Source organism: Pygocentrus nattereri, chromosome 7 (genome assembly GCF_015220715.1).
Source record: "Pygocentrus nattereri isolate fPygNat1 chromosome 7, fPygNat1.pri, whole genome shotgun sequence".
In the NCBI taxonomy this organism is placed as follows: domain Eukaryota; kingdom Metazoa; phylum Chordata; class Actinopteri; order Characiformes; family Serrasalmidae; genus Pygocentrus; species Pygocentrus nattereri.
This window is the reverse complement of record NC_051217.1, coordinates 6929510-6942738: the sequence shown is the minus strand read 5'-3', so window position 1 is coordinate 6942738 and position 13229 is coordinate 6929510. Positions and strand designations below refer to the sequence as shown.

Genomic DNA, 13229 nt, shown 5'->3' with positions numbered 1-13229 from the left:
AACAGCAGCTTCTTTTGTTTTTGTTTTTGTTTTGTTTATTTCCTTTTTTAAGAATCAGGTTCTTGGCATCTACACATCCTGTCAGAGCTATAGCATAGGGATGTGTAGATAGGATGACAAAAACTCTGTGAGTTTTATTTTCAGATCTGAAGCAAGAGTGGAGCTTGATTTTCTCCTCACTCTCAAAGATGAAAAATATAAGTACTCTTTATCTGATGGTGACAGTTTTGGTGATCTCATGGTTGATAAGAGTTCCATTTTCTCTTTAGCTTTCAATAGTTTTTAATATCTACTTTTGGAAACTTTCCCCTTCCTTATAGAGTAGATTCTCTAATCACTTCAGAAAAATCTTCAGAAAAATTAGTAACTTAAAGGCTGTTTTGACTGTAAATTAAAAAAATAATAATACATTTAAGAAGGCGGTCACTGACTTCTGCTGTGGTCATATCTGTGGCACTGAATGTCAGTGTTGGAATTTTGATCAAATGCAAACAAAATAATCCCCAAGACACACAAAGCCTACATTCTATTCATGCAATGAAAACTCTGCCCCCTTTAAGATAATGGCTACTGGAGGCAGACTGCAGACTCTGTTTGATGTGGGTATCCAGGTCGGCCTGGAATGGAAACTTCAAAGAGAATGCATATTTACAGTGCATCTCAATTTACCTCATTGACAATGTTTCTATGCACCACACATTACTTCATCTGGGGATGGGGAAATGGCTTGCCTTGCCCTCAAACCACCAATGTGAAGGAAGGCCAATTTCCTCTGGTCTGAGTGAGATAAGGAATGTTTTTAAACCTGTGTTTCAGCACTCTGTGTACCAGATTTTTATTAAAATTGTACCAGTGCTAGTTCTCAAGCAGCATATCCTGCATATCACCAGCCTCAAATGAAAACCTAATCCAAAAATGGTACACTCTTCTGTGGAGAGATACCATAAAAGAACTGCTTTTGGTTCCCTAAAAAAATTATATTTATTCAAAGGTTTCTTTTCAGGAATGAGTCTGGAGAACTTCCATAAAATGTAAAGATTCTATACCCGTTAAATGTTTTTCACAGCATTGTCTTCTCAAGAGGTTAACACTTTAGAAAGCTTTATTTTAAAGAGTATAACTGTCTTGGAGTAGTAAATATGTCTTGAATGCCTGTTAATTTAACTAAAAAAATATGAAAGGACTGCAGTCTGTTCTTCATTAAATGCCTGCAGAATGTAAAGAGCAGTTGAACTTCTCAAACATTGTAAAAAATGGTTTCTTATGACAGCAGTGATCTTCTCAGGCTACCTGCATCTTACTCATCCTGAATTTCTGTATGTTATTTCCCAGCTCCTGGGTATGGCCTTCTCCATGACACTGTTCCATCAGATCCACAGAACAGGGAAGAAGTATGATGCCTAGCTGCGCTGAAGTACAGAGGGGCGTTCCACTGCATTATTATGGGACTGAATTTGGAGGCCCCTCGAAATCCCCTACATACCACCATTGGCCAAGTCCTAACCTTATTCCCTGTTTTCCCCCGACCACTCTGTACAGACATCAGCCATGCGTCCCTTCTCTTCTCTTCTCTCCCGACACCACTCATCTGCCAAAGAGAAAGAGGGACAGAGAGGAAGGAGTTCAGACTGTTTGGTTTGAAAATTCTTGGGTGGTTGTCTCCCTCTTCAGCTCCTTTAGAACCTTTATTTTCTACGCTTGGACTAACTAACGTTTGCAGGAAAGGAGAATATCATGACAATAAAACTGCATTGCTTTACTAATGCATAATTCCCACCCTGCAAAGCAAGGACAAAACATAGAAGACTGATAGCCATGCCAACCTCTGGGTGGGGTGCATTTTAAGTGTTGTTCAAATGTTAAAATCCCCTCAACAATGAAAATGACAAAAGGTTCCGTCTTGGCATGCTGCAGTTTTCTACTCAGTGGAAACCTTTGTCATTTAAGGCTATGTTTTTTGTCTGTTTGTTTGTCTTTGCCCCTATTTTAATTACATCTTTACGCACCTCTGAAGTTTGTCCTCTGAAGGAGACTGCTGAGTAGGTCTGTGGGTTGTAGTAGAGGGTTAGTCAGTTCTAACTTGCTCTAACTGAAATCTGTCTGTGCTCGTATGTTCAGATTTGTGATGGGTGGTTTGAGAAGATGCCAACGGGGGTTGAAATTTCATGCAAGAAATGAGACTGACATTAAGATAAAGAAGGATAGACAGCTGTGGATATTTCAAGTCATTTTTCAGTATGTTTGATCACCCTGCTTTGCATAGAACTCAAACAAGATCACTCAAATAAATGTCATATTTCTCTGTCTAAATTCAGATAAACACAACATGCTCAGTAACGATACTTCTACATACAGTGTGTTTTAGAGCCAGTCATGAAGTTTCAGAGTCCTGTTGTGGCAGTAATGGACAAAAAGCATGTGCAGCAAGCTGAGGTTTTGGAGAGAGGCTAAAGAGTAGATCAAGGAGTGTCCAGTTTATGAAGAGTACGGTTTGTTGGCCTGGTGAATTGTTTAGTTCAAGCTAGACTGAAGCTGGACACCCCTAGGGTAGATCATTTGTGCCATTCTACCTCCCTAAGGGCACTTTCACAAGCACATGGTATCTGTCAAAAATGCTTTGATATGCATTGCTGGTTTGTTGTATGTTTGTGGGCAGTAGGGGTTGCATAGACTGAATCGTGTAGGCAGCGCTATGGACAGGTCAGATATTTAAAAAACTGCAGTTAACAGGCTGGAGGAGAGAACAGTTTTTCTGCTAAACAAAAGTTCTGCTCAAAGTACTTTATTACTGTGGAAATAGAACAAGAAATGAAACCAATTCCACTGCAAGCTGTGAAAGCTTGCACAGACCAGGTAGGTTTTGAGAACTGCACTAGGAAAAAACATGCCAAACATCTAATCCCAGACCACTTAGCACAATTTGTACAACAAAAACAAACTTGGATTACCAACAGAAAATGTACCTCGTTTACTTGCTACTTACAGTTTCAAACACAATTTAAGAATAGTGTTAAAAACCGAATGTCATGTGAATGTTTCCTAGTTGTACGACTAGGCCTGTATCTTACTCTGAAAGGCTTATTGATAAATAGATGCAACTGCATGCTACTAGCATTTAGCTTGAAAGAACAGTAATTTCCCATTGGGCAGTGCACGGAACAGTTTAAATTCTCAGTAAGTGGTGAGTTTCTGAGAGCTCTGGTGATTTGGTGATGAGTCTGAGTACTTCTGAAACTTGGTGATGTACAATAAACTCTTCTGCAGTTCAAATCTCACAGCTCAATCTGCAGGATAAGATCTGCCACAATAACAAACCCCTGTTAGCAAGCTAACCGCAACTAACAAACTACTTTTCACAGACATCTGGAACTCTCACTTTTTAATGTGGTAATGAAGAACAGTCATGCCACCCCTTAGTGGGCAGAGGTAGGTGTTCTCCCATGTGACTAATATATACAGGAAATTCATGGATGGTTGAAAGTGAAGAAACTGATGATTCCTTCTGTGAAGAACATTGACAGTAATGCACCCCATGAGCTGTCATAGATCTTTAAAATTGGATTGTACAGCTCTTAATGTGAGCTGATAGCAATTAGTTTCTACTCAATATCAACAAAACTCTCTCTGCTTGGCTGATATATGGTAATGTGTTCTGTGAGGGTGGCACGATGCAGTGGGTAGCACTATCACCTTATTACAAGAAAGGCCTGGGTTCGATTCCCAGCCGGGCACCAGGGTCCTTTATGTACGGAGTTTGCGTGTTTTCCCCGTGTCTGTGTGGGTTTCCTCCCACAGTCCAAAGACATGTAGTCAGCCCAATTGGACATGCTAAATTGCCCCTAGATGTGAGTGTGTATGTCTGTTTGTCTGCCCTACGATGGACTGGTGATCTGTCTAGGCTGTTTCCTGCCTTTCGCCCATTGACCGCTGGGATAGACTCCAGCCCCCCCATAACCCAGAAGAACAAGTGGCTTAGAAAATGTGTGTGTTCTGTGAGGTAAAAGAGCAGCATGATTTTGAGCATTTACACTGGAGATCAAAATTAGAGAACAATTCAAGAACACTTGATTTTTTCAGAAATAATCAATCTTCATTGGTCAACATTTGTAGGATTTTTTGTTAGGGGTATACCATGCCACTAGAACAGCGTTTAACAAAATAACAAAAGAACTTCAACAAAAAATCTTTATTTTGCAAAGAACACAATGATCAAAATTAGAGAACAGCAATGACTGTAGCACAGAGAAAGATTACAATAAAATTTTCTGAAGGTTACAACAGTCACCAGTCAGTAGGAGGTGTAAAGGCCTTTGCTTTGAATGACTTCAGCACATCTGCAGCCACAGGACATCACTAGTCTCTCACACTGCTCTGGTGTGATTTTGGTCCACTCTTCTTGCAGTTTCTACCACAGTTCGGTGACTGTAGTGGGTTTCTTGGCCATAACTTTGTCACCAAGGATTTTCCAGAGGTTTTCTATTGGGTTTAGATCAGGACTCTGAGCTGGCCATTTCATTGTTTCAATGTTTTCAATTTCAAGGAACCGCTTTACCCGTTTTGCTGTGTGACAAGGGGCATTGTCATGCATGAAAATTGCTGGCTGATTGAGTGACAAACGCAAGGAAGGAACCACGTGTTGTTGAAGAAGGTTCTAATACACACTTGCATTCACTCTGCCGTGTAGCTGTATGAGAGGCCCAACTCCTGCTGCTGAAAACATTCCCCAAACCATGACATTTCCTCCTCCACCTTTCACTGACTTTTTTACACACTTCGGGTTCAGTCTTTCCCCAGTTTTTTCGACGAACATAATGTTTCCCATCATACCCAAATAAATTAAACTTGCTTTCATCACTAACGTGAACTCTGGACCATGTTTCCTCTGTCCACACAACATGCTCCTCAGCAAAGGTTAATCTAGTCTTTTGATTCTTTCTGCTAATGAGAGGTTTGGTCACTGCAGAGTGGGCTTTCAGTCCAAATGCTCTTAAACGTCGAGACACTGTATGACGAGATCGATCCTTACCCTGTTCAGTGCTGAACTGGCGAGCAATTCCAGCTGCAGTGTTGAACCGATTGCCCATGGAGATTCTCCGCATTATCCTGTCCTCTCTTGCATTTGTCTTTCATGGACGACCAGCTTTCTTGGGAGACTTGAATGAGTTTGTGGTGTTGGAAAGATGCAGTATTCTGGAAATTACAGACTTGGAACGACCAACTTCTCGGCTGATAGGGTCACCCCTTTGACCTTCATCTTGACAACCTGCTGACGGAGGGTTTCAGTCACTTTGGAACGGCTTTCCATCTTGCAAAGTCAGTGAAAACTGGAAACTTGGGCTGCCAGTTAAAGAGGGTTTGTCAGAAAATTAAGGAAATTAGCACCAGGTGCCATATTAACACCACCAACTTGCAGGTGTCTGAAAGTGTTCTCTAATTTTGATCAGTGTTCTCTTTCAAATACTTCATTTAAGTTTTTTTATACTGTGCCTTACAGTGTAGGCACCTCATGAAATATGTTTGAAATACTGCTCTTTAACTCCTGTTAGGATAAATTCACACAACATAGTGACCTTGACATTTAGGAAATTGTGTGTTGTTCTCTAATTTTGATCTCCAGTGTATATTAGGAACTCAGGATATCAATGCATTGCCATCATTGATATCTATGCCAAGAGGTGCATTTTTGACTGATACCAGAATGTCCTTATGGGATTCAACGGTAAACTGGTGAACAGAGACAAAGTTAAAGTAGTCTCTACCAAAAAAGAGCTTCCAGACACTAAGCCAGAGCCTGGCTCCAGTATCATTGATTGTCTGAGTGTGAGATTCTGCATTCTTTGTTTCTGTGCATCTCAGCTGCTCAGCCAGTGTTTCTGTTCACTCGTTCCATCTTTTCATTATTTTTCTTGCATGAAGGCTAGAATGTGCCCCAGAGGTTACAGTTTGCATTTTCAACTGACATTCCTTGTTAGGTGAGCTGATTTTGAATCTGTACCTCTAGTTCAGATTCTGCTCTGGTGTCTCCCTGCCTCCAGCTCAGAGGGGAATGGAAGGAGCCAGATCAAAGGCAATGCTTTTCCGAGATGATGGCAAACGAGGCCTTAGATTGAAAGGCCATTTACCAGCTCAGTTTTGTGGGCTTTAATTGCATGCTGTAGAACAAGAATTACTTTGTCCTGGCTGCATTTGCTGTCAGACATCCTGGCGAGAGCGAGAGGGAGGGGTCATCATGTTGTCTCATATCAAACCTGGCACTTGGACAGCCGTGACCTTCTCCCCAGGTGTTAGGCTGGGGATTAGCGTGTGCTGTGCTGATGTTAACGCCACACGTCCAATCAGGTATTGACAGGTTTGTTTTTTTTTTGGGGTTTTTTTTTTGCTGTTTACTGTAGTTGGGGAAATTGGTTTTAAACAATCAGGGACCAGATGTGGTCAGCAGTTCAGATTTTCATCCTAGATACATGGAGAATTGGAGTTGTATTCTGCTTTGGATGAGCGTAAGAACGCTGTCACTGTGCATTGCTGCTATGAGAGACGTCGTTTGAGGTTCTTAAGAGTGAGAAGACGTGACGGGAAAGATTAACAACAGCTAAGAAACACTGCAGACTCTACCACAATAACCCTTTGCTTGTTAACACCTGGGGATGTCTGAATGCTGGGGAATGTTTGGAATTGGTGTGGAGCTGAAGGGCAACAAGCCTACTATTATAGACAAGCAGTGATTAAACACAGTGAGAAAATAAATATGTTTTTTTTTTTCATTGTCTTCTTTTTTCTTTCTTTTTTTATTTGCATGGAAAAATTGTTCCATCAAGCAAAACTACTAATGCAAAACAGTGGAAACGGGTGATGCAGGTGATGCAGGGTTTCTTTGTGGTTTTGCTGCATAATTACAGTACATTTTTAATATCTTTTGAATGGAGGAACAATGCTGTCCCCTGCTCTCATGATCTTGATTTGTGCAAGAATTGGGTAATTTCTTAAAATCAGCTGTAACCTTCATTTTTCCACCCAATTGTTTAATGCTAAACCCATTTGTCCCTTGCTGGGCCGTCATCTTATTACGTATATTAAGCTGCAGTTGTATTGTTTCATGAATGGATTTTGGAAGAATACACAGAAATTATAAAAAAAAAACAAATCTGCCAACAGCTTTTAATTTTCTGTATAATTGTATCTGTTCTTGTTTCACACTGCTTTAATTCAATATCAGATTAGGTGATTCTGGCTGCATATCATCTCAAATACACCCAGCAGATGTGAAATAAGTGCATATTTTTCATGACCTCAAGTCTTGCTCTCATCAAGTATTAGAAAGGTTGTCTGTAATATCTAACTGCACAGGTGGGGGGGCAACAAAATGCCTGTTACATTAACACAAGGGTTACATTATCGATTTGTTGCATTCTTATTCTTTTTATTTTGTATGTTGGGTGTCATTCTTGTCTGTTTTTATTCCACAGCCTGTTTTACATGTTTTATTCTTTTATTTCACTTCCTGGATTGGCTTTCTTTTGAAGGTCAGCTCAGCAACCTGACAAGAATTAGCATAACAGGACTTTTAATTTTGAAAAGGCTCTGATCTGACTGCCTTATTATCAGATCAGCAGAATTCGTTGTTCGGTCTTCGCAGTTTATGCTACACATTCTAATCTTATTCACAATTTTAATCCAAATATTACTGAACCAAGACAGTTCTTAATGTGTAATATGGTTTGTTCTTTACTGAGCTGATCTTCATACGTTAATGCATCACCTCGCGCTAAGCTCTATGTTTTCAGTTTGCCCTGTCTGAATTGATCGTTTCCGGCCCAACATAGACATGTCAGAATACTATGTAGAATGTTTGTGTTGTCTAAATGTATATTTTGGTAAGTCATTTTCTTAATTGCCACTGAAACGAGTTTTGTACCCATTTGTTGTTATCCAGTATCTTTTGTTTGTTTATTAGCTTTTTTGCATTTGTATTTTTCAATTCGAGTGTAACTCAGTTCTGTACATGTTGCTATTTGTTGGTACTGTATTCATATTTTGACACTGTTGCAGGGAAGCATTTTATCCATAGACCTGAGTAATCATGATATAAATTATCCAAGTATTCCATTCTTTCTTTGAAACACTGTCCCAAAAGTAATTAATTTGGTATGGAAAGAAGGGATTTGGAAAGCAACTGATTTCTACCACCTTTATCTGTATTTTTGTACTACAGTCCTAACCCCAGCACTAACCTGCATATACGAGCTGTGGAAACGTACTCTCTTGAGTGGTGTGTTTGATGTAGTGTCATGGTGGGTGGCAGTTCTAATATCTTGTCAACTGAGCTTTGTCCTGTGGAGTTTTTTTGGCTACTTGTAAAGCACTATATAATATCTATATTAGGTGGTGCACTAAATTTCACTCTTTAAATCCTATTTTTTAAATAAAGGAAAGTGTGTCGCAAAACTCCATGATAATGTATAGTCATTGACTTTCTTCTTAATGACTGATTCTTCAGATGATTTTTGTATGCACCATTCTAGACACTACATTGAACTTTGTTTAAATTTCGCCATGATATCTTAGAAGACATTTATAAGTGTGTTGGAACAGATAGCAGCTGTAAGGTGGTTCCTATCCGCTCTGGAAAAGCCTGCTGCTAATGAAATACTGACCGTGTGTCCACAAAAGACTTTGAAATGAAGCATTACGGCACACTGAGAAATAAGTGTTTAAGAACTTTTTCTACGCATTAGAAACAACTTGGTGCGAGTGCCGCATTATTTTTCTACTGAGCTTTATTAAATGATTAATCTAACTTCTGTACCATTTCACTTTGGCTATTTTTCAAAACACCTTTTCTTCTATGCAAAAGCCCTGTTTAGGCTTTTTACTGATCATTTTGTATTAGATCCATGTAATTAAATAAACTTATTAGAATTAATTGAGCACATATTTTGTCTGTTTTACAAGAACATTTGATTGTACATACACTTGCTGAGCACTTTGAGGAACACCTGTAAACTACTCATTCATGCAATTATTTAATCAGCCAGTCACGTGGTGGCAGTGCAGTGAATAAAATCATGCAGATACAGGCCAGTAGCTTCAGGTAATGTTTACCTCAACCATCAGAATAGAAAAAAAAATAATCTCAGTGATTTTGACAGTGACATGATTGTTGCATTTGTGAGTATTTACTATAACAGCTGATCTGGAATTTTCACACAAAACAGCCTCTAGGAATAGTGAATGGCAGTTCTGAGGACAAGAATGCCATGTCAAGGAGAGAGGTCAATGGAGAATGGCCAGACTAGTTCAAGCCAGGGCAATGATAACTCAGGTAACCACTCTGTACAACTGTGAGCAGAAAAGCATCTCAGAATGCATGATATGTCAAATCTCGAGTCAGATGGGCTACAACAGCAGGAGACTATGTCTGGTTCCTCTTCAGCCAAGAACAGAAAGCTGAGGCTACAGTGGATACAGGCTCACCAAAACTGGACAGCTGAAGTCTGAAAAATTGTAGCCTGATTTGATAAATCTCAATTTCACAGAGATGGCAGGGTCAGAATTTGCAGCCAGCAGCATGAATCCTTTGACCAAACATGACTTGTGTTAACAATCCAGGCTGGTGGAGTTGGTGTAATGGAGTGGGGAATGTTTTCTTAGCACATCTTCGGCCTCTTATAACCAATAAATCATGGCCTGAATGTCACAGTCTGTTGTTGCTGACCATGTGCATCTGTTCATGGCCACAATTTACCCACTGTCTAATGGCCACTTCCAGCATGATAATGCACCATATCACAAAACAAAAGTCATCTCACTGATTTCATGAACATAATTCAGAGTTCAGTGGTCTTCACAGTATCTCAAAATGACATTTTCTCTTAAGTTTTCTCTGTTTGCCATTAAAAAATAATGAATTCATCTGAACAGAGAACCGATTTTTCAAAATGTACTTATTCAGTGGTTTAGGTGTAAAACTCACTCAGAGTAGCTTGGTGTGAAATGCACCTTTATACAGAAATTTACAGAGTCAAAACTGTTCACCATTGCAGATCTAGGAACCAGATGTTATGTCTACACTACAAATGTGACCATTTTATCTGATTTCTAAAATAAGCAGTGAACTTACATGTGTCATAAATTTTTTTATAGGTCATGCTGATAATGATAATTAGTGATACTTTTTTAATCCCACAAACGGGGAAATTCCACTTCCGCATTTAACCCATCTGTGAAGTGAAACGCCACATACACACTAGTGAATACACACACACACACTAGGGGCAGTGAGCACACTTGACCAGAGCAGTGGGCAGCCCTATCCACGGCACCCAGGGAGCAATTGGGGGTTAGGTGTCTTGCTGAAGGACACCGCAGTCATGGACTGTTGGCGCTAGGGATCGAACTGGCAACCTTATGGTCACAGGGCCAGATCCCTAACCTCCAGCCCACGACTGCCCCAAGCGCCGTTTTTCAATGAGGATGGGATAAATTACTGCTAAATTCTAAAGAATACATTTTCTTTGGGTCCTATTTTTTCTTGCAACGCTCTGTACACCTTTCATGTCGCGTTACGTTGCATAGTGTTAACAAAACTCTAGCTTTTGTGAATGACATTCATCAGAGGAGCTGTGACATATCGCAGTTATTGATCTGGTAATTGTTCAGAGTGGTGGTGAACTGTGCTGTACCAGGATGAAAAAATAAATGGAGAAAATACAATACAGTGCGTATTTTCAGTTGCTGTTACGTACCAGAAACCCAGAAGAACTTTTATCCGAAGGAGACTGAAAAGCAGGGCCCTCACGATTCAGTCAACTTCAGTTTTACGCATCAATCAATCAAACGAGTCACTGAATAAAAAAGAGCCAAACAAAAAACTACATCACTTCATTAACAGCTACTAGCGGCGCTCTGCAGGCGATCTTGACAGCCTACAGTGACCGCAGAGGAGGGGAAAGTTCAGCTCCTCACTGCTTAAATACATTTAGGGCATTATACGCCTTCAAAGAGTGGGGGCAATTAATTATTATCACCACCAAGAATTCTTCGGTGATATGAAGCTGAACTTAGCTTTTTAATCGCCAGCTTCATGATCCATTTCCTGTTCCACCTTAAATGGTGCAGCAACCTCAAGTACCAAAACATAAATGCTGCACCATTTAAGGTGGAACGGGAAAATTCTCCCCCAGTAGCGACCGAGACATCAGTGTATTACTGGTGATTTTATGCGTGTTATGAAGGAAATGAACATAAAACGCTATTACAATGGTTCTCTTACAGTACAGCGGCTTTTGAACAGAGAAATATTTACTTAGTTGTTACTAAAAGGGAGAGCCAAAAGGTAACAAAGACATGAGGGCCCCCTAAGATGTCAGCATCCTTCTGGTCCATCATCAGCAAACGAGTGCAAATGTGAGAGCAGCGGGACGACTGCACCAACATTCTCTGTTTACCAGAATACTAATAATTGGGGTCCATTAACCCCCCGATCTGTCCCTTTATCTAACAAGAAAAACTACTTACCAAAGGTTTGTTTAAAAAAGTAGATTTTTGCCTAGATTTAAAAACTAAGACCGTGTCCCGAACACTAGTAAGCCAGCAATTTGTGATTTAAGTAGGTATGACAGTTCAAAAATAAAAGAAGTTCACTCAGGCACTGAGTAGTGATGCTGTAGAAGAATTTTGTACTCGATGCAAAATTTAACTGGCAGTGTAGGGTTGCTAAAACTGGGGTGAGATGGTCAAACTTTGTGGTTCTTGTGAGGACTCTGGCTCTGCATTCTGGACTAACTAAAGCTTTTTAAGGCTTTTGCTGGAACATCCAGACAGCAGGGCATTACAGTAATCCAGCCTCAAGGTAATAAAGACATAAACTAGCTTTTCCACATTGTGCAGAGACAGCACATTTCTTAATTTAGCACTATTGTGAAGATGAAGGAAAGCTATTCTAGTAATATTATTTATATACCGCTGCTGTCACAAATAAAACCTCATCTCCATTTTTTTTTCAGTTTTTGATATAATTTGAAAATGACCTAAATTTACTTGGAAATACTCCATCCATCCATCCATCCATCCATCCATCCATCCATCCATCCATCCATCCATCATCTTCCGCTTCTCCGGGGTTCGGGTAGCGGGGACAGCATCCTAAGCAATGAGGCCCAGACCTCTCTTTCCCCAGCCACTTCCACTAGTTCCCTGGGGGGGATTCCGAGGCGCTCCCAGGCCAGCCGGGCGATATAGTCACGCCAGCATGTCCTGGGTCTTCCCCAGGGTCTCCTCCCAGGTGGACTTGCCTGTGACACCACCAACTTGGAAATACTTCTGGTTCCAATTACTTACATTAAAAGAGAAGTATGTTTTTTCCTTCCACTATATATTTACCATTTTGGAGATACAAGGTTTTGTTTTCAGACAGCAGCAATATGCTTTGAATATGCTTTGACAGATCAGGATCGACTGTCATGCTGAGGCTTTTTACAGATGTGGCTGATGCAACTGACACGCTATGAAGATTAAGCGTTAACTTGGAGTTTGTATCTTGTAGTTTTTGGACCAAGAAGAAGAATATCTGTTTTGTCTGAGTTGAGTAAGAGGAACTTACTTGACGTCCAGTCTTTTATGTGTTTTACACAGTCCTCAATTTTTTCATCTGGTCTTGCTGATGATGAGTACAATTATGTCTTATCAACATAGCAGTGAAAGCGATGCCATGTTTACTGATAACAGTACTATTCACATATATAATGTGAATAATAGAGCCTGGTGGAACACTATATTTTACTTTTGTATGAACTGATGATCCACTGTTTACTGATGGTAAGATCTGAACCAGGAAAGAGCTATCCCTGTTACTACTAGAAGGTTTTGTAGCCTGTCTAGTAGGACAGCACAGTCTCTCATATCAAATGATGCACTGAGAGCAAGAAGAAACGGCAATAGGTTTTCCTTGATCACTAGTGCTGTCTCTGTACTATGATGAGGCCTAAATCCACTGAAATATTTCATGCATGTGATTCCTATTCAAGAAGGAATTTAGTTGTTCCATAATTTTTGTCCAAAATTTTTGATGTAAAGGAAAGATTTAAGATCACAGAGATCAAGGTTAGGCTTCTTAATCAGAAGTGTAAATACTGCTAATTTATATAGCAAAGGCTTATACAGAGCTTGTGTATTATAGACAGAAGAGGCTTGGTTTTTTTCTGGTAAAATTTATTTGATGTAATCGTGGGCAA

At 39.9% G+C, this 13229-nt stretch overlaps 1 protein-coding gene across 3 annotated transcripts in view; it reads left to right on the top strand.

Annotated features, from left to right (window-relative positions):
- The window catches only part of tspan9a (tetraspanin 9a), a 238864-nt gene extending 229940 nt beyond the window's left edge, over nt 1–8924 (top strand). For all 3 annotated transcript variants that reach the window (XM_017687258.2, XM_017687202.2, XM_017687132.2), the window contains one exon: nt 1333–8924. In XM_017687258.2, coding sequence (XP_017542747.1) covers nt 1333–1404 — 72 coding nt within the window. In that variant the 3' untranslated portion in view covers nt 1405–8924. The remainder of the gene's footprint in view (nt 1–1332) is intronic.
- The last annotated feature ends 4305 nt before the right edge of the window (nt 8925–13229 follow it).